This window comes from Ranitomeya variabilis, chromosome 4 (assembly GCF_051348905.1).
Source record: "Ranitomeya variabilis isolate aRanVar5 chromosome 4, aRanVar5.hap1, whole genome shotgun sequence".
Classification (NCBI taxonomy): Eukaryota; Metazoa; Chordata; class Amphibia; order Anura; family Dendrobatidae; genus Ranitomeya; species Ranitomeya variabilis.
Window position 1 is genome coordinate 368,900,453 of NC_135235.1, and position 25,059 is coordinate 368,925,511.

Genomic DNA, 25,059 nt, shown 5'->3' on the forward strand with positions numbered 1-25,059 from the left:
TCCTGGGTGGTCGCCTCTGATGTTCATGCAGCCGATTTAGTTCGTGCCTTTCATGCCGCTCATCCTGATCGCCCTGGTGGTCGTGGTGAGGGTTCGGTGACCCCTCACTAAGGGGGGGGTACTGTTGTGAATTCGCTTTTTGCTCCCTCTAGTGGTTACTAGTTTTTTGACTCTGGTTTTTCTGTCATTCCTTTTATCCGCACCTGGGTCGTTAGTTAGGGGTGTTGCTATATAAGCTCCCTGGACCTTCAGTTCTATGCCTGGCAACGTAGTTATCAGAGCTAGTCTGCTGTGCTCTTGTCTACTGATCCTGGTTCCAGTTATATCAGCTAAGTCTGCCTTTTTGCTTTTTGCTATTTGTTTTGGTTTTGTATTTTTGTCCAGCTTGTTCCAAATCTATATCCTGATCTTTGCTGGAAGCTCTAAGGGGCTGGTGTTCTCCCCCCGGACCGTTAGACAGTTCGGGGGTTCTTGAATTTCCAGTGTGGATTTTGATAGGGTTTTTGTTGACCATATAAGTTACCTTTCTTTATTCTGCTATCAGTAAGCGGGCCTCTCTGTGCTAAACCTGGTTCATTTCTGTGTTTGTCATTTCCTCTTACCTCACCGTTACTATTTGTGGGGGGCTTCTATCCAGCTTTGGGGTCCCCTTCTCTGGAGGCAAGAAAGGTCTTTGTTTTTCCTCTACTAGGGGTAGTTAGATTCTCCGGCTGGAGCGTGTCATCTAGAATCATCGTAGGAATGATCCCCGGCTACTTCTAGTGTTGGCGTTAGGAGTAGATATATGGTCAACCCAGTTACCACTGCCCTATGAGCTGGTTTTTTGTATTCTGCAGACTTCCACGTTCCTCTGAGACCCTCGCCATTGGGGTCATAACAGAGCGGCTATCAGGAGGAATTGGCACATACTTGAAAGAGACAAGGACTTAGTAGGGATGGCAGCTGGTGGTCCACTGATTTCAAACAGACGTTGTACACGGTTGAGGTATGTGCTAGTACGTAATCGTATCATTAAGCAAAACACGAATTGGCTAGAACAGGGAGATCCGAAAGGAAATTACCTTTGCGAACATTGCCCATATTGTAAATATCATATTACAGATTGAGCTATGAGCATAGGTCCAATTAGCCATACCTTCGCCGAGTTTATATCATGCAAGACTGACTATGTAGTGTATGTGGTGTTTTGCCCTTGCAAGAATTATTACATAGGTAAAACCATACGCCACTTGTAGGTGCGGTTTAGGGAACACTATAAATCAATTTCCTCAGGAAAGGGAGTACCAAGACTGATCAACCATATTCGAGAGAAACACGGGGAAAACCCGAGCGTCATGACATTTGCGGGGATTGAAAAGGTGATGTTGCCCACAAGGGGAGGAGACTTACATAACCTTCTATTGAAACGGGAAGCTAGGTGGATTATGCGGGCGCGCATGATGGGCCTGGCAGGATTTAATGACAGGATTGACATGTCAATTTTCCTGTAAAAGGACACTCTAGCCCATTGCGCTCCCCGTTTTTATAGATGAATATCTTCTGGTGAAGTATAAGTGACGTTCGAAAATTATAGCCATACCCGCAGTTGGAAGTGCATAGACAGAGTTGTAGCTGCTCCCGAGTAGAGATCTCTTCCCCAAATATCCATATAAAGTAATGAAATTATGTTGGTGCCGTATGTTAAGTTCATTCATTTATTCAATCAGCATATAAATGCTTTTTTATTCTAATTGTTTTTATGTATTTCAAATGGTGGTTGTAAGGGGTTTGGTAGTGGGAGGAGTTAATGTTCACGCATGTTTTTCTTCCCATGTCACATCCCTTTGATCACTGACCCATAGAAGCGTCATACCAGGTGTGAAACGGCCGTCGTCGGAACCTGCACACTCTCTTCCCTGCACACACCCGAACCATGAAGGTTTTTACAGTGTTTGAATAAAGGATTACCCATATTAAAGGATCGGTGAGTGCTACTACTATTTTTCTATGGATATGGATTGCATTTCTGTTACCTTCGGTTAAAGCACCCGAAATCCGAAGGCAATCTTCAATTGAAACCAGGTGTGTTTTGCACCATTACTCGGACAAATTGGCGGTGCTGTCTGCCTTTATCTCTGTCAGATATATATTCAAGTCAAAACAAAGTTAAAGGGAACCTGTCACCCCCAAAATTGATGGTGAGGTAAGCTCACCGTCATCAGGGACTTATCTACAGCATTCTATAATGCTGTAGATAAGCCGCCGATGTTACCTGAAAGAGGAGAAAAAGACGTTAGCTTATACTCACCCAGGGGCGGTCCCGCTCCAATTGGTGTCTCAGGTCCAGTACAGCGCCTCCAATCTTCATTCCATGAAATCCTCAGGTTCCCTTTAATGATAAAGATTGGTTCTGCTCAACCTGGAGAATTAAACAAAGTACTCAGTTTTGCTCCTTTTTTGTGATTTGTTCAAACTAAATTGAATAGTGATTTCAGACCTTTAGCTTTTTATTATCAGCAACTGTATCTTGTTTTTGTGGTTTTAATGTGCAATTTTCTTTTTTTCCTTTCCTTCCCTTAGGTTGGTATTTTGCTCTATGCTTGTGTCTCCATCTTGGAACTTAAAAGTGTCCCCCTCCCCCTCTTGAAGAGGAAGAAGGATCGCTCATCTTATTCTTTCTCATTCAATTCTCCTTGTGAAATAATTTGCATCTCTTGAACTGTATTCTCCTTTTGAGAATATATATTCATGCGGTGCCTTTTTAACAATTAATATTTTATCTATCATATGTTTTTGCGTCTCTATGTATTATAATTTATTTGACATATCTTTTTTATTCATAAGCTTTTTTAGCACTTTGTGTGATCTCATAATTTTCACAGAGGCTCTTGCGTATCACCTTGTTTATTTATTTGCAGATTTTAGTGCGGCGTCTCCTCCACCATTGTCAGGTGGTGTGCGCTTGCCTCTGCCATCCATTTCCGATAACTCGTCCCTCCAGCATCACTCTCTCCACTCGCCTCCTGACACATCGCCGGTGGGCAAGGATTGATGGTATGGAATGCCGAACCGGCCTCTTCTGGTTCATGCTCGACCGTGGCAAGCGGCACTTACACCTGAACATCCGTGAGGTACATATAAGGACCACGATACTTCTCCCTACCTACACGCCCAGGGAAGAAGCATCAGCGAAACGTGTGTCAAGGTTCCTACCTGCGTATCCACACTTCCACAAAGGTATCCCATCCACATGTCTTTATTTGTATCTTACAGAACAACTTTAGAACTAGTAGCAGTTATGTAAATAGTCATCTCAGAATTGTGCCAGACTGACTCATTTCTCTTTTCAGTTGCATATTACTTATAGGGCTTTCACTTCTGATATTATCTACCTCATATGCTTTTGCTTTCTTTTGCATCTTTTCAGCAATTGCACTTTACCCTTACAGTTTCATTTGACTTAGAATGCGTTTATTTCTGATATCTACTCATCTGCTTCATATGCGCTTGCTTTGAACATGCACATCTTTAGTGCATAGTTCGCTGTGATGACAAGAAAGATATATATCTTTGTACCGTGTTAGCCAGTAGATAGAAAAATATTTAGATGTGAGAGTCCTCAGTGGTTGATAGCTTTTAATGGCTAACTGAAAAGATGTTAACAAATTGCAAGCTTTCGAGACTACGCACATCTCTTCATCAGGCAAAGACTAATGCAAATTCTGAAGAATCACATACTTATACACAACACAGCACAGAGAGAAAGAAGGCAATAGAAAATATAATTGATGTGAAGCAGAATTATCATTATGTGAGAGGAATAGACATAGATATTGGAACAGTTCATAGATAAGGAAGTCTTAATGTTTTATGGTCCTCTGAAAGGGTCTGGTTCTGTGCTATGATGACCACAGAAGGTCTATAAATCCATGCAAAAAATTCATTCCTGCATTGAGTGTGTCAAAGGTCCTCATGAGTTTATACTCACAGACTCTTCTGTCTTTCTGAGATTTGAAATTATGTTTTAAAAGAAGTAATTTCATGTTCGTGATGCTATGACTGGAGATACAGAAATGTTTTGCTACCGGTAGGTCCAATCTTTTGTACCTGGGATCTTGTAGTCCTGATGTGAGTTGGGGATCTTTATCTTGTCCGTGGTCATTATAAAAGGACAAGTTTTACATTTTTTCTGGTTGCAAGGAAGAGTTCCTGCAGCTGTTTGAGAGGACAGGGAGCTTCTGACAATGATGCTTCTTAAATTTGGGGGTTGACTAAAACACAGTAGTGGGGGTCTGGAAAAATGGATTGTAATCTGGCATCTTTTTGAATTAAAGGTTGTAATTTCCATGCAGCTCCCCTTAGAACCTCCAGATTTGGATTGTAGGTGACTACTAGAGGCACCCGATTATTATATTCTTTAGCTTTGGAATGTAGCAGGTGATTCCTTGATATTCTAGTGGCTCGTGTAATTTGGTTTTCAATTGTTCTTGCATGGTAGCCCTGATTCAAAAAAGTCTTTTTGAGGCGACCAAGGGGTTTGTCTCTATCCATGGGGTTGAAACATATACAATTGTATCTGATGGCTTGGCTGTAGACAATAGAGTTTTTTATGTGTTATGGATGGAAACAGTCCCATTTAAGGTATGTTAGACAGTCAATTGGCTTCTGATACAGGGATGTCTCTATTTCATTGTTCTTTAGATTAATGATGGTGTCCAAAAAGTTCATTTCAGTGCTGGAGTAGTTGAGTATCAAGTTGATGGTGGGATGAAATTGATTAAACTGTTCGTGGAACGTCTTTAGCTGTTGCTCTGACTCCGTCCAGATAATTAAAATATCAGCAATGTAGCGGTAGTAGGCCAGAGGCCTGATGGGACATGAGGACAAAAAGATGTCCGATTACAATCCATTTTTCCAGACCCCCACTACTGTGTTTTAGGCAGCCCCCAAATTTAAGAATCATCATTGTCAGAAGTAGGGTTGATCGACTTTCATTTTTTTAAGATCGAGTAGGGTTTTGGGAAACCCGATTTTGTCCAGAGTCGAGTCGAGTGCAGTCGGCCGATTATCGCTAAAAGTCGGGGATCGACCGAAACACGAAACCCAATGCAAGTCAATGGGGAAGCATAGTCGGCAGTGAGTGGAGGCCAGGAAAACACCTACAGTGCCCATTTTAATGCCAAAAACATCCATTCTTGTTTCTGAAGCTTGCCAATCTTAATTAACTGTATAATAATAGTTGGGCATAGGGAATTGGGGGAAAGTTGTGGGGGGAGTAGGGCTGGCTCAAGTTTTTCGTGGGCCCAGGAAATGCGGACTACGTCACGGCGGTGTTGCAGGGAAAGGTAAGTATTTAAAAGTTGCAAGTGCTGTGATCCTGAGCAAGCAGGGGGGGGGCCCACTCGTTCGCATTGCCACTGGCACAGGGCCCCTCAAAGTACGGCGGTGTGTTTGCATGGCGGGGGCGCCTCCCACCAGCAGCGACACTTTTGCGTACTCTGAGGGGCCCTGTGCCAGTGACGTCGCCAACGAGTATGCCCCCCCACCTGATGAAGGAACCTGCACTTTCATCTGCACCTTCCTCTTTGTCCCTGTGTAAGGTGGTATAACATGCGGGAAGGGGAACCTTACTTTCAGCAGGGACAGATTCTGGCTGTGTAGAGTACAAGGGGAATGTAGTGGTCTAGGTCAATGTACCAGCAGACTCATTTAGCAGTGGCTGGGCAATGGGCAGGATGAGGAGGAAACAGATATAGGGCCAAAGAATAAAGTAGGCTACATGCAGTTCAAAATTGGTAACAGGACTAAACAGGCGGCATTGCTTTGTTCAGTGGAGTAGCAAACCCAAGAGCAGCAGACACTGTTTCAAGGGCCTAACCACACTAGTAGGCCAAATGCAGTTTAATATCTGATAGTATAGGGCGAAAGCCAGAATGTGGAAGCTCAGCTTTGTTCAGTTGAGGACAACACCAGGGAGGGGCAGACACCTTTAGTAGGCCGGAAAAGCCTATTGCATTTTTTAAAATGGTAATTTGGAGCAGAAGGTTGAAGCTCAGCTTTATTTAGTTGAGGGCAACACCAGGCAGGGGCACACAGACAGACACCTTTAGTAGGCCGGAAAAGCCTATTGCATTTTTCAAAATGGTAATTTGGAGCAGAAGGTTGTAGCTCAGCTTTATTTAGTTGAGGGCAACACCAGGGAGGGGCAGAAGCCGTTAGTAGGCCCTAACCACCATTTTTTTTTTTTAAAACCACTTAATGAGAGCCGGAAGGTTGAAGCTCAGCTTTATTTAGTTGAGGACAACACCAGGGAGGGGCAGAAGCCGTTAGTAGGCCCTAACCACCATTTTTTTTTTTAAAACCACATAATGAGAGCCGGAAGGTTGAAGCTCAGCTTTATTTAGTTGAGGACAACACCAGGGAGGGGCAGAAGCCGTTAGTAGGCCCTAACCACCATTTTTTTTTTTAAAACCACATAATGAGAGCCGGAAGGTTGAAGCTCAGCTTTATTTAGTTGAGGACAACACCAGGGAGGGGCACACAGACAGACACCTTTAGTAGGCCTGAAAAGCCTATTGCATTTTTCAAAATGGTAATTTGGAGCAGAAGGTTGAAGCTCAGCTTTATTTAGTTGAGGGCAACACCAGGGAGGGGCAGAAGCCGTTAGTAGGCCCTAACCACCATTTTTTTTTTTAAAACCACATAATGAGAGCCGGAAGGTTGAAGCTCAGCTTTATTTAGTTGAGGGCAACACCAGGGAGGGGCAGAAGCCGTTAGTAGGCCCTAACCACCATTTTTTTTTTTAAAACCACATAATGAGAGCCGGAAGGTTGAAGCTCAGCTTTATTTAGTTGAGGACAACACCAGGGAGGGGCACACAGACAGACACCTTTAGTAGGCCTGAAAAGCCTATTGCATTTTTCAAAATGGTAATTTGGAGCAGAAGGTTGAAGCTCAGCTTTATTTAGTTGAGGGCAACACCAGGGAGGGGCAGAAGCCGTTAGTAGGCCCTAACCACCATTTTTTTTTTTAAAACCACATAATGAGAGCCGGAAGGTTGAAGCTCAGCTTTATTTAGTTGAGGGCAACACCAGTGAGGGGCAGAAGCCGTTAGTAGGCCCTAACCACCATTTTTTTTTTTAAAACCACATAATGAGAGCCGGAAGGTTGAAGCTCAGCTTTATTTAGTTGAGGACAACACCAGGGAGGGGCACACAGACAGACACCTTTAGTAGGCCTGAAAAGCCTATTGCATTTTTCAAAATGGTAATTTGGAGCAGAAGGTTGAAGCTCAGCTTTATTTAGTTGAGGGCAACACCAGGGAGGGGCAGAAGCCGTTAGTAGGCCCTAACCACCATTTTTTTTTTTTAAAACCACTTAATGAGAGCCGGAAGGTTGAAGCTCAGCTTTATTTAGTTGAGGACAACACCAGGCAGGGGCACACAGACAGACACCTTTAGTAGGCCTGAAAAGCCTATTGCATTTTTCAAAATGGTAATTTGGAGCAGAAGGTTGAAGCTCAGCTTTATTTAGTTGAGGGCAACACCAGGCAGGGGCAGAAGCCGTTAGTAGGCCCTAACCACCATTTTTTTTTTTTAAAACCACTTAATGAGAGCCGGAAGGTTGAAGCTCAGCTTTATTTAGTTGAGGACAACACCAGGGAGGGGCAGAAGCCGTTAGTAGGCCCTAACCACCATTTTTTTTTTTAAAACCACATAATGAGAGCCGGAAGGTTGAAGCTCAGCTTTATTTAGTTGAGGACAACACCAGGGAGGGGCACACAGACAGACACCTTTAGTAGGCCTGAAAAGCCTATTGCATTTTTCAAAATGGTAATTTGGAGCAGAAGGTTGAAGCTCAGCTTTATTTAGTTGAGGGCAACACCAGGGAGGGGCAGAAGCCGTTAGTAGGCCCTAACCACCATTTTTTTTTTTTAAAACCACTTAATGAGAGCCGGAAGGTTGAAGCTCAGCTTTATTTAGTTGAGGACAACACCAGGCAGGGGCACACAGACAGACACCTTTAGTAGGCCTGAAAAGCCTATTGCATTTTTCAAAATGGTAATTTGGAGCAGAAGGTTGAAGCTCAGCTTTATTTAGTTGAGGGCAACACCAGGGAGGGGCAGAAGCCGTTAGTAGGCCCTAACCAAAGTTGAAGGCCAAATGCAGTTTAATTTCTGATACTATAGGCCGAAAGCCAGAAGGTGGAAGTTCCGATTTAGACAGTGGAGGACAATTTGAATTAGGGACTGCAGACAGACTTAGTAGGCTGTCCCCTGTGGACCATGCATCCACCACATTAACCCATTGCGCCGTAATGGACACGTAATCTTCCGTGGCCATGCCTACAGGTCCATGCGTCTGTTGTCAGGTGCACCTTTGTACTCACAGATTGCCAGAGTGCATGGACAATGCGGTCTTCTACATGCTGGTGGAGGGTTGGGATGGCTTTTCTCGCAAAAGAAGTGTCGACTGGTTAGCTTGTAGCGTGGTACAGCGTAGTCCATCATGGCCTTATTAATAGTAAATAAAATATATAACTAGGCTCTATGAACTTTTAAATAGGTTCCAGGGGTACACCGGCAGCATTGGTGTGGTCAGTGGAGGAGTATTGCAAGTAGGGGCTGCAGACAGGCTATCAAAGGCCTAAAATAACAAACAGTAGGCAGTCATGGCAGTTTTACATCGGTTACATGGATACACAGGCAGGCACTCCAGGCAGCATTGTGGTCAGTGGAGGAGTATTGCAAGTAGGGGCCGCAGACAGGCTATCAAAGGCCTAAAATAACAAACAATAGGCTCATGGCAGTTTTACAGCGGTTACATGGATACACGGGCAGGCAGCTTGGTGGTCAGTGGAGGAGTATTTAAAGTAGGGACCGCAGACAGGCTATCAAAGGCCTAAAATAACAAACAATAGGCTCATGGCAGTTTTACAGCGGTTACATGGATACACGGGCAGGCAGCTTGGTGGTCAGTGGAGGAGTATTTAAAGTAGGGACCGCAGACAGGCTTCAAAGGCCTAACATAAGAAAATGGGCTGGCTGTAGGCACTTTATAATTGGTTCCAGGGGTACACGGGCAGCAGTGGTCTGGTCAGTGGAGGAGTATTTAAAGTAGGGACCGCAGACAGGCTATCAAAGGCCTAACATAACAAACAATAGGCTCATGGCAGTTTCACAGCGGTTACATGGATACACGGGCAGGCAGCTTGGTGGTCAGTGGAGGAGTATTTAAAGTAGGGACCGCAGACAGGCTATCAAAGGCCTAAAATAACAAACAATAGGCTCATGGCAGTTTTACAGCGGTTACATGGATACACGGGCAGGCAGCTTGGTGGTCAGTGGAGGAGTATTGCAAGTAGGGGCCGCAGACAGGCTATCAAAGGCCTAAAATAACAAACAATAGGCTCATGGCAGTTTTACAGCGGTTACATGGATACACGGGCAGGCAGCTTGGTGGTCAGTGGAGGAGTATTTAAAGTAGGGACCGCAGACAGGCTATCAAAGGCCTAAAATAACAAACAATAGGCTCATGGCAGTTTTACAGCGGTTACATGGATACACAGGCAGCTTGGTGGTGAGTGGAGGAGTAGTGCAAGGAGTGTCTGTCCCAGTACTCCCAAAATATAAATAGATGTTAATGTCTCGCAAAACAACCAAAACAAAAAAAAAAGGTGGCATACTTAGGTACAGGGGTGGGCTCATCTACTGAGTTTCTGACATAGTAATTTGGCAGTAACTATTTAATGGTGCCAATATAGGACACAGACACAGACTACTTTAAGTTGCATCATAGATGTCTACAAATTTGTATTGTCAGTGCCAGACATTGAATGATGTCAGCGAATAGACTAAAGATTGGTGGAGCTGTGCGACATAATTTTGCACGTGGTAGAGCACATTTTGAGCTGGGGTAGGGGGGAACTCTCTTGAGGCCGGCGGGACCGCCCCAGGGCCCCTCATGTTACAACGGTGTGTCTGACGTTGGGTGCGCACCACCACCGCCAGAGACACTACATTGTACTATGAGGGACCCAGTAGCAATGCCGTCAACCAAAAGCGAGCACACCCACCTCTTCAGACAAACAGCAGTCTCACGGGTGCTTGCGCCAAGTCGCGATACCACGGCCCCGTGTGGGGAGTTTTGCCATTTAGGGAGGTGTAAACATGTCGTATGCTGTACAATCAGCTGCAGCAAATTAGACATTAGAAAAGTAATTCACAGGCAAGAGCTTTTCATAGGAAAGCTAGGTGTCGGCCGGGCAAGGTGGGGCAAAAGATTTCGAAATCCAGTTGTGGTTCATTTTAATGAATGTTAGATCGTCAACATTTTGGGTAGCCAGACGAGTCCTTTTTTCGGTTAATATTGAACCTGCAGCACTGAATACTCTTTCTGATAGGACACTTGCTGCCGGGCAAGCAAGCTCCTGCAATGCATATTCTGCCAATTCTGGCCAGGTGTCTAATTTGGAGGCCCAGTAATCAAATGGGAATGACGGTTGAGGGAGAACATCGATAAGGGATGAAAAATAGTTAGTAACCATACTGGACAAATGTTGTCTCCTGTCACTTTCAATTGATGCAGCAGTACCTGTCCTGTCTGCGGTCATAGCAAAATCACTCCACAACCTGGTCAGAAAACCCCTCTGTCCAACGCCACTTCTGATGTGTGCACCCCTAACACTCCTAGTCTGCTGCCCCCTGGAGCTCGTGTGAGAACGATCACGTGCGCTGTGTGCTGGGAATGCCTGAAGCAAACGGTCAACAAGAGTTGATTGTTTGGTTGCTAATATTAGTTCCAAGTTCTCATGTGGCATAATATTTTGCAATTTGCCTTTATAGCGTGGATCAAGGAGGCAGGCCAACCAGTAATCGTCATCGTTCATCATTTTCGTAATGCGTGTGTCCCTTTTTAGGATACGTAAGGCATAATCCGCCATGTGGGCCAAAGTTCCAGTTGTCAAATCTCCGGTTGTGATTGGTTGAGGGGCAGTTGCAGGCAAATCTACGTCACTTGTGTCCCTCAAAAAACCAGAACCCGGCCGTGACACGCAACCAAATTCCTGTGCCCCCGGGAAAGGTTCGGCATTAAAAATATACTCATCCCCATCATCCTCCTCGTCCTCCACCTCCTCTTCGCCCGCTACCTCGTCCTGTACACTGCCCTGACCAGACAATGGCTGACTGTCATCAAGGCTTTCCTCTTCCTCTGGTGCAGACGCCTGCTCCTTTATGTGCGTCAAACTTTGCATCAGCAGACGCATTAGGGGGATGCTCATGCTTATTACGGCGTTGTCTGCACTAACCAGCCGTGTGCATTCCTCAAAGCACTGAAGGACTTGACACATGTCTTGTATCTTAGACCACTGCACACCTGACAACTCCATGTCTGCCATCCTACTGCCTGCCCGTGTATCCTCCCACAAATAAATAACAGCACGCCTCTGTTCGCACAGTCTCTGAAGCATGTGCAGTGTTGAGTTCCACCTTGTTGCAACGTCTATGATTAGGCGATGCTGGGGAAGGTTCAAAGACCGCTGATAGGTCTGCATACGGCTGGCGTGTACAGGCGAACGTCGGATATGTGAGCAAAGTGCACGCACTTTGAGGAGCAGGTCGGAGAACCCAGGATAAGTTTTCAATAAGCACTGCACCACCAGGTTTAAGGTGTGAGCCAGGCAAGGAATGTGTTTCAGTTGGGAAAGGGAGATGGCAGCCATGAAATTCCTTCCGTTATCACTCACTACCTTGCCTGCCTCAAGATCTACTGTGCCCAGCCACGACTGCGTTTCTTGTTGCAAGAACTCGGACAGAACTTCCGCGGTGTGTCTATTGTCGCCCAAGCACTTCATAGCCAATACAGCCTGCTGACGCTTGGCAGTAGCTGGCCCATAATGGGACAACTGGTGTGCAACAGTGTCATCTGCCGATGGAGTGGTTGGCAGACTGCGTTCTGTGGAAGAGCTGTAGCTTCTGCAGGAGGACGAGGAGGAGGAGGAGGAGGGGGTGCGAACGCCTACAGCCAACTGTTTCCTAGACCGTGGGCTAGGCACAACTGTCCCTAAATTGATGTCGCCTGTGGACCCTGCATCCACCACATTCACCCAGTGTGCCGTGATGGACACATAACGTCCCTGGCCATGCCTACTGGTCCATGCATCTGTAGTCAGGTGCACCTTTGTACTCACAGATTGCCTGAGTGCATGGACGATGCGCTGTTTAACATGCTGGTGCAGGGCTGGGATGGCTTTTCTGGAAAAAAAGTGTCGACTGGGTAGCTCGTATCGTGGTTCAGCGTACTCCATCAGGGCTTTGAAAGCTTCGCTTTCAACTAACCGGTAGGGCATCATCTCTAACGAGATTAGTCTAGCTATGTGGGCGTTAAAACCCTGTGTACGCGGATGCGAGGATAAGTACTTCCTTTTTCTAACCAGAGTCTCATGTAGGGTGAGCTGGACTGGAGAGCTGGAGATCGTGGAACTTTCGGGTGTGCCGGTGTACATGGCAGACTGAGAGACGGTTGGAGACGGTATTGTTTCCGCCGGTGCCCTAGATGCAATATTTCCTCCTACAAAACTGGTGATTCCCTGACCCTGACTGCTTTTGGCTGGCAAAGAAACCTGCACAGATACTGCCGGTGGTGCGGAAAATGGTGGCCTTACAGTGACGGAAGGGATGTTGCGTTGCTGACTAGCTTCATTGGCCGAGGGTGCTACAACCTTGAGGGACGTTTGGTAGTTAGTCCAGGCTTGAAAATGCATGGTGGTTAAGTGTCTATGCATGCAACTAGTATTTAGACTTTTCAGATTCTGACCTCTGCTTAAGCTAGTTGAACATTTTTGACAGATGACTTTGCGCTGATCAGTTGGATGTTGTTTAAAAAAATGCCAGACTGCACTCTTCCTAGACTCGGATCCCTTTTCAGGGATTGCAGACTGAGCTTTAACCGGATGGCAACGCTGTGCTCCAACAGGTTTTGGCTTTGACACGCGTTTTGGTCCAGATACGGGCCCGGCAGATGGAACCTGTTGCGATGTTGATGCCTGCTGCGGCCCCTCCTCCACCTCCGCTTCTGAACTACTGCCGCCTGCACCCTGTTCCCCCAATGGCTGCCAATCGGGGTCAATAACTGGGTCATCTATTACCTCCTCTTCGAGCTCGTGTGCAACTTCGTCTGTGTCACTGTGTCGGTCGGTGGTATAGCGTTCGTGGCGGGGCAACATAGTCTCATCAGGGTCTGATTGTGGATCTGTACCCTGAGAGGGCAATGTGGTGGTCTGAGTCAAAGGAGCAGCATAGTACTCTGGCTGTGGCTGTGCATCAGTGCACTCCATGTCAGAATATACTTGTAATGGGCATGGCCTGTTAAATGTTTCACTTTCTAAGCCAGGGACGGTATGTGTAAAGAGCTCCATGGAGTGACCCGTTGTGTCGCCTGCTGCATCCTTCTCTCTTGTTGTAGTTTTTGCTGAGGAGGACAAGGAAGCGACTTGTCCCTGACCGTGAACATCCACAAGCGACGCGCTGCTTTTACATTTACCAGTTTCGGAAGAGGAGGCAAAAGAGCTAGAGGCTGAGTCTGCAATGTAAGCCAAAACTTGCTGTTGCTGCTCCGCCTTTAAAAGCGGTTTTCCTACTCCCAGAAAAGAGAGCGTTCGAGGCCTTGTGTAGCCTGACGACGAAACTGGCTCCACAGCTCCAGACTTAGGTGGAATATTTTTATCCCCACGACCACCTGATGCTCCACTACCACTACCATCATTACCAGCTGACAATGAACGCCCACGACGACCTCTTGCACCAGACTTCCTCATTGTTTTAAAATCTTAACCAAAGTAACTTTATTTGTTGCTGTCAAACAACTTACACGGTGAGCTATAACTTCAGTATGATTTCAATATCCCTTAACAGGTTGGTGAGACCACAAGGAAAATCAGGCACAATGTTACACACTCTGTTTTCTGTGGCACAAAATCACAGAGATGACACACACGCAGGACTGTCACTCAAGCACTAATGTCAATATTAATCTCCCACCTAATTTTTTTTTTTTTTTTTTTCAGGGAGACTTTAGAAACCAAATAATATTAAAAAAAAAAAAAAAAAAAAAAATAGGCTTGCTATAGCCCACTGAATGAGAGATAGCACACACAGCAGTGGCACACAAGCCCTGACTGAGGCCAATATTTTTCTCCCACTGATTGATGTAGTGTTTTTGTGTTGAGGTAGAATTTAGAACACAAATCACGGAAAAAATAAATAGGCTTTCTATGGCCCACTGAATGAAAGGGAGAGAGGTGGCACACCCAGGAGTCAAGACTGGCACACAAGCTGAAAGGGCAATATTACTCTCCCACTGTTTTTTTTATGTATTTTTTGTTTTTTCAGGGAGACTTTAGAAACCCAATAATATTTAAAAAAAAAAATAAATAGGCTTTCTATGGCCCACTGAATGAGAGGGAGAGAGGTGGCACACCCAGGAGTCAAGACTGGCACACAAGCTGAAAGGGCAATATTATTCTCCCACTGTTTTTTTAGTTTTTTTTTTTTTTTTCAGGGAGAATTAGAAACCAAATAATATTAAAAAAAAAAAATAAATAGGCTTTCTATGGCCCACTGAATGAGAGGGAGAGAGGTGGCACACCCAGGAGTCAAGACTGGCACACAAGCTGAAAGGGCAATATTACTCTCCCACTGTTTTTTTAGGTTTTTTTTTTTTTTTCAGGGAGACTTTAGAAACCAAATAATATTAAAAAAAAAAAAAAAAAAAAAAAAAATAGGCTTGCTATAGCCCACTGAATGAGAGATAGCACACACAGCAGTGGCACACAAGCCCTGACTGAGGCCAATATTTTTCTCCCACTGATTGATGTAGTGTTTTTGTGTTGAGGTAGAATTTAGAACACAAATCACGGAAAAAATAAATAGGCTTTCTATGGCCCACTGAATGAAAGGGAGAGAGGTGGCACACCCAGGAGTCAAGACTGGCACACAAGCTGAAAGGGCAATATTACTCTCCCACTGTTTTTTTATGTATTTTTTGTTTTTTCAGGGAGACTTTAGAAACCCAATAATATTTTTAAAAAAAAATAAATAGGCTTTCTATGGCCCACTGAATGAGAGGGAGAGAGGTGGCACACCCAGGAGTCAAGACTGGCACACAAGCTGAAAGGGCAATATTATTCTCCCACTGTTTTTTTAGGTTTTTTTTTTTTTTTTCAGGGAGAATTAGAAACCAAATAATATTAAAAAAAATAAATAAATAGGCTTTCTATGGCCCACTGAATGAGAGGGAGAGAGGTGGCACACCCAGGAGTCAAGACTGGCACACAAGCTGAAAGGGCAATATTACTCTCCCACTGTTTTTTTAGGTTTTTTTTTTTTTTCAGGGAGACTTTAGAAACCAAATAATATTAAAAAAAAAAAAAAAAAATAGGCTTGCTATAGCCCACTGAATGAGAGATAGCACACACAGCAGTGGCACACAAGCCCTGACTGAGGCCAATATTTTTCTCCCACTGATTGATGTAGTGTTTTTGTGTTGAGGTAGAATTTAGAACACAAATCACGGAAAAAATAAATAGGCTTTCTATGGCCCACTGAATGAAAGGGAGAGAGGTGGCACACCCAGGAGTCAAGACTGGCACACAAGCTGAAAGGGCAATATTACTCTCCCACTGTTTTTTTATGTATTTTTTGTTTTTTCAGGGAGACTTTAGAAACCCAATAATATTTTAAAAAAAAAATAAATAGGCTTTCTATGGCCCACTGAATGAGAGGGAGAGAGGTGGCACACCCAGGAGTCAAGACTGGCACACAAGCTGAAAGGGCAATATTATTCTCCCACTGTTTTTTTAGGTTTTTTTTTTTTTTTTCAGGGAGAATTAGAAACCAAATAATATTAAAAAAAAAAAATAAATAGGCTTTCTATGGCCCACTGAATGAGAGGGAGAGAGGTGGCACACCCAGGAGTCAAGACTGGCACACAAGCTGAAAGGGCAATATTACTCTCCCACTGTTTTTTTAGGTTTTTTTTTTTTTTTCAGGGAGACTTTAGAAACCAAATAATATTAAAAAAAAAAAAAAAAAAAAATAGGCTTGCTATAGCCCACTGAATGAGAGATAGCACACACAGCAGTGGCACACAAGCCCTGACTGAGGCCAATATTTTTCTCCCACTGATTGATGTAGTGTTTTTGTGTTGAGGTAGAATTTAGAACACAAATCACGGAAAAAATAAATAGGCTTTCTATGGCCCACTGAATGAAAGGGAGAGAGGTGGCACACCCAGGAGTCAAGACTGGCACACAAGCTGAAAGGGCAATATTACTCTCCCACTGTTTTTTTATGTATTTTTTGTTTTTTCAGGGAGACTTTAGAAACCCAATAATATTTAAAAAAAAAAATAAATAGGCTTTCTATGGCCCACTGAATGAGAGGGAGAGAGGTGGCACACCCAGGAGTCAAGACTGGCACACAAGCTGAAAGGGCAATATTATTCTCCCACTGTTTTTTTAGGTTTTTTTTTTTTTTTTCAGGGAGAATTAGAAACCAAATAATATTAAAAAAAAAAAATAAATAGGCTTTCTATGGCCCACTGAATGAGAGGGAGAGAGGTGGCACACCCAGGAGTCAAGACTGGCACACAAGCTGAAAGGGCAATATTACTCTCCCACTGTTTTTTTAGGTTTTTTTTTTTTTTCAGGGAGACTTTAGAAACCAAATAATATTAAAAAAAAAAAAAAAAAAAATAGGCTTGCTATAGCCCACTGAATGAGAGATAGCACACACAGCAGTGGCACACAAGCCCTGACTGAGGCCAATATTTTTCTCCCACTGATTGATGTAGTGTTTTTGTGTTGAGGTAGAATTTAGAACACAAATCACGGAAAAAATAAATAGGCTTTCTATGGCCCACTGAATGAAAGGGAGAGAGGTGGCACACCCAGGAGTCAAGACTGGCACACAAGCTGAAAGGGCAATATTACTCTCCCACTGTTTTTTTATGTATTTTTTGTTTTTTCAGGGAGACTTTAGAAACCCAATAATATTTAAAAAAAAAAATAAATAGGCTTTCTATGGCCCACTGAATGAGAGGGAGAGAGGTGGCACACCCAGGAGTCAAGACTGGCACACAAGCTGAAAGGGCAATATTATTCTCCCACTGTTTTTTTAGGTTTTTTTTTTTTTTTTTCAGGGAGAATTAGAAACCAAATAATATTAAAAAAAATAAATAAATAGGCTTTCTATGGCCCACTGAATGAGAGGGAGAGAGGTGGCACACCCAGGAGTCAAGACTGGCACACAAGCTGAAAGGGCAATATTACTCTCCCACTGTTTTTTTAGGTTTTTTTTTTTTTTTCAGGGAGACTTTAGAAACCAAATAATATTAAAAAAAAAAAAAAAAAAATAGGCTTGCTATAGCCCACTGAATGAGAGATAGCACACACAGCAGTGGCACACAAGCCCTGACTGAGGCCAATATTTTTCTCCCACTGATTGATGTAGTGTTTTTGTGTTGAGGTAGAATTTAGAACACAAATCACGGAAAAAATAAATAGGCTTTCTATGGCCCACTGAATGAAAGGGAGAGAGGTGGCACACCCAGGAGTCAAGACTGGCACACAAGCTGAAAGGGCAATATTACTCTCCCACTGTTTTTTTATGTATTTTTTGTTTTTTCAGGGAGACTTTAGAAACCCAATAATATTTAAAAAAAAAAATAAATAGGCTTTCTATGGCCCACTGAATGAGAGGGAGAGAGGTGGCACACCCAGGAGTCAAGACTGGCACACAAGCTGAAAGGGCAATATTATTCTCCCACTGTTTTTTTAGGTTTTTTTTTTTTTTTTCAGGGAGAATTAGAAACCAAATAATATTAAAAAAAAAAAATAAATAGGCTTTCTATGGCCCACTGAATGAGAGGGAGAGAGGTGGCACACCCAGGAGTCAAGACTGGCACACAAGCTGAAAGGGCAATATTACTCTCCCACTGTTTTTTTAGGTTTTTTTTTTTTTTCAGGGAGACTTTAGAAACCAAATAATATTAAAAAAAAAAAAAAAAAATAGGCTTGCTATAGCCCACTGAATGAGAGATAGCACACACAGCAGTGGCACACAAGCCCTGACTGAGGCCAATATTTTTCTCCCACTGATTGATGTAGTGTTTTTGTGTTGAGGTAGATTTTAGAACACAAATCACGGAAAAAATAAATAGGCTTTCTATGGCCCACTCAGTGAGAGATGGCACACACAGGGATGGCACTGTAGCAGAAATGCCAATCTTAATCTCCCACAAAAAAAAAACAAAAAAAAAAAAAAAACTGTCCTACAATTACTATCTCCCTGCAGTAATGTAAGCCAGGTATGGCAGGCAGCAATAGGAGTGGACTGATGCACAAATTAAATAAAAAGTGTGGACAAACAAAAAAGATAGCTGTGCAGAAAGGAAGGAACAAGAGGATATGTGCTTTGAAAAAAGCAGTTGGTATCCACAGTGGCGTACACACAGCAATACAGCTATCACGGAGCCTTCTAGGGCAGCCCAATGAGCTACAGCGCTGAGGGGAAAAAAAAAAAAAAATAGCTTCCACAGTCCCTGCACACCGAAGGTGGTGTTGGACAGTGGAAATCGCTGCAGCACAAGCGGTTTGGTGGTTAGTGGACCCTGCCTAACGCTCTCCCTGCTTCTGACGAAGCGGCAGCAACCTGTCCCTAAGCTCAGATCAGCAGCAGTAAGATGGCGGTCGGCGGGAACGCCCCTTTATAGCCCCTGTGACGCCGCAGACAGCAAGCCAATCACTGCAATGCCCTTCTCTAAGATGGTGGGGACCAGGATCTATGTCATCACGCTGCCCACACTCTGCGTTCACCTTCATTGGCTGAGAAATGGCGCTTTTCGCGTCATTGAAACGCGACTTTGGCGCGAAAGTCGCGTACCGCATGGCCGACAAGCACAGGGGTCGGATCGGGTTTCATGAGACGCCAACTTAGCCAAAAGTCGGCGACTTTTGAAAATGATCGACCCGTTTCGCTCAACCCTAGTCAGAAGTTCCCTGTCGTCTCAAACAGCTGCAGGAACCCTTCCTTGCAACCAGAAAAACGGTAACACTTGTCCATTTATTATGACCACCGACAAGATAAAGATCCCCAACTCACATCAGGACTACAAGATCCCAGGTACTTTCAGCTGCATCACATCTAATGTGGTGGATTTAATTATTTGTACTAAATGTCCAACTGGGGGTCTGTATGTGGGGGAGACAGGGCAAACACTTAGAACAAGGATGAATTCTCATTGCCACACAATAAGAGAAAAAGAATGGACCTACCGGTAGCAAAACATTTCTGTATCTCCAGTCATAGCATCATGGACATGAAATTACTTGTTTTAAAATGTAATTTCAAATCTCAGAAAGACAGAAGAATCTGTGAGTATAAACTCATGATGACCTTTGACACACTCAGTGCAGGAATAAATGTTTCGTATGGATTTATGTCTTTTTACATCAATTAATGAATTTGCTCTTCTGACCTTCTGAGGTCATCATAATACAGAACCAGACCCATTCAGATGACCATAAAACATTAAGACTTCCTTATTTATGAACTGTTCCAATATCTATGTCTATGCCTCTCACATAATAATAATTCTGCTTCACGTCACTTGTCTTATCTATTGCCGTCTTTCTCTCTGTGCTGTGTTGTCTATAAGTATGTGATTCTTCAGAATTAGCATTAGTCTTGACTGATGAAGGGAGCTGCGTAGTCTCGAAAGCTTGCAATTTGTTACCATCTTTTCAGTTAGCCATTAAAAGGTATCAACCACTGAGGACTATCAGGTCTAAATATTTTTCTTTGTGACGACAATGCATTTATTAATTGTGCCAAATGTAAATTCTGTAGGCCAGAATCATAGACTAATGTCTGAATTATTGAAAATTTTATGTTGAATTGATATTTGTAAATTCATGAATGGTTGTTTTTTACCTCTTATATCAGCTCCTAGAGTTTCATGTATTTTTATTTTGTAGGTTGTATTTACTTCCGCTCTTTTTGGTATTAAAACTTGATGGGTGTAGCCAGGACCCGTCCCAGCTCGTCTCTGCCCATTTTGGTGGAGCTGCTTCAAATTGGCATAATAAAAACAAAAAGTAGCAACATTTTTGCGCAACTCTTCATTTCGCAAAACACTGTCATGAATGGCCCCCATTGATTGCAAAGTGTTAGAAGAATAAAAGTTACCTTTACGCATGAGGGATCCTTTTGATTTTAGCATTTCAGATGGAAGTTCACTCCAATTTGACATTAGATTTTTCTGCATGGCTTTCAAGGTTGAATGTTCGACAACCAAGTCAATCTGTGCATCATCTAAATTCCATCCTAAGAATTTACAGATTCTCATGACACAGCCATGGCGATCCTGAAGAAATGACATTTATTTGCACCCATATATAGTATATCATTCACATTACAGTACTCACTCTTCATACAAGTAATAAGCAAACTTTCTTTTTTGTCACAGATGGTTTAAGAGATGGTTTAAGAGACTACACACGTGGTCAAAATTGTTGGTACACCTCGTTTAATGATGCAGAGTAGATTTTCTATTTATTTATTCCTATTTTTGTCAGAATCCAGTTATTTCTGTGACCATTGTGGGTTTTTCTGTCATTAAATGAGGAGAACCAACAATTTTGGCCACGTGTGTATGTTTAATATTTAAACTGTACAATTATAATTCCCTTAAAGTGGTAGTATCAAGTTTGGACGTTATACCCGATTGCTGTGATCCAACCACAGGACCCCCACAGAACCCAATTCCTAATCAAAATTGTTTGGGCTAATATTGGCATGCAGGCAGGAGGCCCTATTTCCTAATAAAAATCATTTGGGATAATATTGGAGTGCAGGCAGGAGGCCCCATTGCCTAAATACAATTGTTTGGGCTAATTTTGGGGTGCAGGCAGAAGGCCCCATTTCCTAATCAAAATCTTTGGGCTGTGTCAGGACTCTGAACATTTTTTATTACCTTTTTGTGCATTACTGCCCTTTTCCAAGATGGCGTCTTTGGTCTCATGTGCACTGTGTCTTCCTGCTATAGAACTCCACCCCAGCCTTCAGTCTGTGCTAGAGTATTCTGCCTTGCATCCAGCTCCTGACCTCTGGTGACTCCCTGGCTATATACCTGCTCCTGTGAACCTGTGGGGTTATCCTGCTACTCTGCTCTGAGTTCCTGCTGCATACACCAGTTCCAGTAATCCTTCTTCATCTGCTGCTCGTGTTTGCTTCCATCTGCATATGCTGGACATGTAAGCTGTTTCTGCTCTGCAAGAACCTGAGACTATTACCCAGGCCTCCCTGGCTGAGCTAAGATATTATTTGAACTGCCTTATAAGCATATCTATCTGTGTTGTGGACTAAGCAAGGACTTATTCGTGTCAAGTATCCTCAAGAATAATTGTGCTTCATAGACTTTCTGCGTGATTGCATTTTCCTCTGAAGTTTCCTATAGACTGCTGAGCTGCATTTGATATTTGCACCAAGTGTTGTGGACTTGAGTTTCTCTCTGCACCTGTTTGAATCACCGTGTGATAATATAGACTTTACCACTTATAAAACTGTGTCCTGTAGTTGTCTTGTTCCACGCAAAGAGTCTCCTGAGTTATCCCCTATAACTATTACAGGATACTCTAGCCTAAAAAAAAAAGGAGACTGCTGGAACAATGACTGCAGAAAGCAGACTAGAGCAGGTGTTTTCCATAATTAGATCACAGCAGAAAGATGTGGAAGGTCTGCAAAAGAAGTTTGGAAGCTTTGAACTCAATCAACAAGTGTTTGGACAGACTTTGCAGGACTTAAGCACCCGCATGGCAGCCCAGGAAAACAAACTGGCTGGCATAGAGTCCCAGTATGGATGGGCTTTTCAGGACATAAGCATGCAAATAGCTGCACAAGCGACTTTTCCCTCTGGGCAACCGCCACCAGCTAGCCCACCTAAGTTGCCCCCATTCAGATTTAATGGTGATCGCGACAAATTTCGTGGCTTTGTGAATCAATGTATGCTATATTTTGATGTGCATGCTGACCATTTTCCTAATGATAGATCCAAAGTATTGTGTGTAATAATGCTGCTGACCGCACGAGCGCTCGCCTGGGCGAATCCGATGATTGAGTCTCGTGACCCACGGTTAAATAACTTGGATGATTTCTTGGCCACTATGGCATTAATGTTTGATGATCCTAATCGCCGTGCAAACTCTGAATCTGCTTTATTGTCTTTACGCCAGGCAAAACGTTCTGTTATTGAGTATGCAACTGAATTCAGGAGATTAGCGGTAGATACCAATTCGGACAGTTATGCACAATTGCCTATTTTTAAAAGGGGTCTGTCTAGTATTGTAAAAGATTAACTAGCTCTCTCTGAGTCACCACAAGAGCTAAAGACATTTATACAGCATTGTGTGCGCATTGACATTCGCCTTACTGAGCGTAGGCAGGAGAAGTTTGCTGCATATAACCGTATTTCTAACTTTTCCCTTCCTTCCAAAGAGCCTGCAGGTAAAACATCTCGGGAAGTGGAGGAGGTGCCCATGCAAATTGATTCCATTCAGAGGCGCGAGATCAATGAGCGCCAGGAGCATCGCCTTCGTGAAAGTCTATGTTTCTTTCTGGGAGTATGACAACTGTGATGATGAATCTGACATCTCTGAATGTAGCCTGCCTTTAAACATTGTATTCTATTCACTTTCTATGACTTCACCTCCCAAGGAGCTTAAGGAAAAGAACTCTCACTGTTCTCTCCCTATTAAGATCCTGTGTTCAGGACAGTGGTTTTCCAGTGCAGCTATGATTGACTCTGGTGCAGGTGGCAATTTCATGGATATCGCATTTGCCAAGGAACATGGTATTGAAATTCAGCAAAGAGCCTCTCCAATCACCATGGGAACAGTGGATGGGTCACCTTTAATCTCTGGGCCTGTGGATCAGGAGACCGTACCCCTTGAAATTTTGTTGGAGCCTAATCATCAGGAGCAACTTTCCTTCTTGCTAATTTCTTCTCCTCATTTTCCTGTGATTTTAGGCATTCCTTGGTTGTGTTCTCAGAACCCAATTATCAACTGGGAGACCAAGGAGATTATCTTTCCAACAAGGAGCAACTCAGCGTTAACAGAAGCTGTCCCTGGGTCCACGGCTACGGAACCACATGTACAGGTATTTTCTTTACCTCCAGCATATAAAGAGTTCTCTGACATCTGTGACAAGAAGAATGCAGATCAGCTTCCTCCTCACAGGCATTATGACTGTCCCATTGAGTTGCTTCCTGGGGCAGCTATTCCTTTTGGTAACGTATACCCTTTGGCGGCACCTGAGCTTCAAGCCTTAAAGGAGTATATTGATGAAAATCTGGTCAAAGGCTTCATACGTCCTTCTTCCTCACCAGCAGGGGCACCTATATTTTTTGTAAAGAAGAAGGATGGGACGCTAAGACCCTGTGTTGACTATCGGGAACTCATTAAGGTAACCGTACGAAACCGTTACCCTTTGTCTCTGATTCCCGAATTACTGGAAAGAGTCCGCCATGCTAAGGTGTTCTCTAAACTGGATCTTCGTGGGGCTTATAATTTGGTGCGTCTAGGGGATGAGTGGAAGACAGCATTCAGATGCCGGTATGGACACTTTGAACCTCTTGTGATGCCCTTCGGGCTTTGTAACGCCCCTGCAACGTTTCAACACCTTGCTAATGACATATTCAGAAATTTGTTGGACCAGTTTGTAGTGATCTATTTGGACGATATACTAATCTTTTCTGACTCTTTACAGGAACATGAAGAACATGTCAAAACTGTTTTAAGACGTCTGAAAGAGAGCCATCTGTATATTAAGCCGGAGAAATGCGAGTTCCATCGTTCTGAGATACAGTTCTTAGGTTATATCATCTCTCCCCAGGGGCTGAACATGGAATCTGGTAAGATTCAGGCTATCCTTGACTGGCCGGTACCCAAGAACGTTAAGGAGGTCCAACGTTTTATTGGTTTTGCAAATTTCTACAGACGCTTCATTCGAAATTTTTCTGATATTGTCCGTCCCATTACTTCCTTGACAAAGAAGGAAAAGCCCTTTAAGTGGTCATCACAGGCTCAAGAAGCTTTTGATCAGCTTTAGACCTGTTTCACATCAGAACCGCTGTTGATACACCCAGATCCAACATTTTCTTTCATTGTGGAGGTGGACGCTTCTGATAATGCTTTGGGGGCTATTCTCTCCCAAAGAACTGAAGAGAAGGGTCTGCTACATCCTTGTGCTTTCTGTTCCCGTAGAATAACCTCAGCAGAGAAGAATTACGACATGGGAGACAAGGAATTGCTGGCTATTATTGCAGCTTTCAAAGAATGAAGGCATCATCTGCAAGGAACTGCACAACAGATCATAGTGCTAACTGACCATCGCAATTTAGAGTTCCTTAGATCCGCTAGATGTCTTTCTCCTCGTCAGGCTCGTTGGAACTTATTTTTAAATCAATTTAACTTTGTTATCTCGTACCGTTCAGGATCTCGTAATGGGAAGGCTGATGCTTTATCCCGAATCCATGCTGTGGATTCCGTACCTGGAGCCCCGTCCAAGACCATTCTATCTGATGCCAATTTCATCGGAGTTATCCACGATCAGGACTTGTGGAAGGAGTGCAGGGAGGCCTATGACGGTGATGTATTTCTGGCCAACCCACCTGTGGATATTAGTCTTGTCTTTAAGGGTGGCATGTGGTTCAGAGATTGACGTATCTATGTTCCTGAGGTCGTCCGTCTGCAGATCCTCAAGTTGGTACATGACTCCAAGTTGGCTGGTCACAGGGGGTTACAGAAGACACAAGAGTTCCTTAGCCGATTCTTCTGGTGGCCAACTTGCCTGAAGTATGTGCTCGTTACAAGACTCCTCATGTGGCACCTACAGTTCTTCTACAACCAATACCTGTTCCGTCCCGCCCTTGGGTGTCTATATCAATGGACTTTATTGTGGAGCTGCCTACATCGGGGGGCATGAATACAATCATGGTGGTAGTTGATCGCCTGACTAAAGCT

General features: G+C 43.7%; 1 protein-coding gene across 1 annotated transcript in view; it reads right to left on the reverse strand.

Moving 5' to 3' along the window:
- LOC143767880 (sulfotransferase 2B1-like) overlaps positions 1-25,059 on the reverse strand; it is a 70,381-nt gene that overhangs the window by 6,834 nt on the left and 38,488 nt on the right. Inside the window, exon 3 of the mRNA XM_077256402.1 lies at positions 20,225-20,402. Coding sequence (XP_077112517.1) covers positions 20,225-20,402 — 178 coding nt within the window. The remainder of the gene's footprint in view (positions 1-20,224; positions 20,403-25,059) is intronic.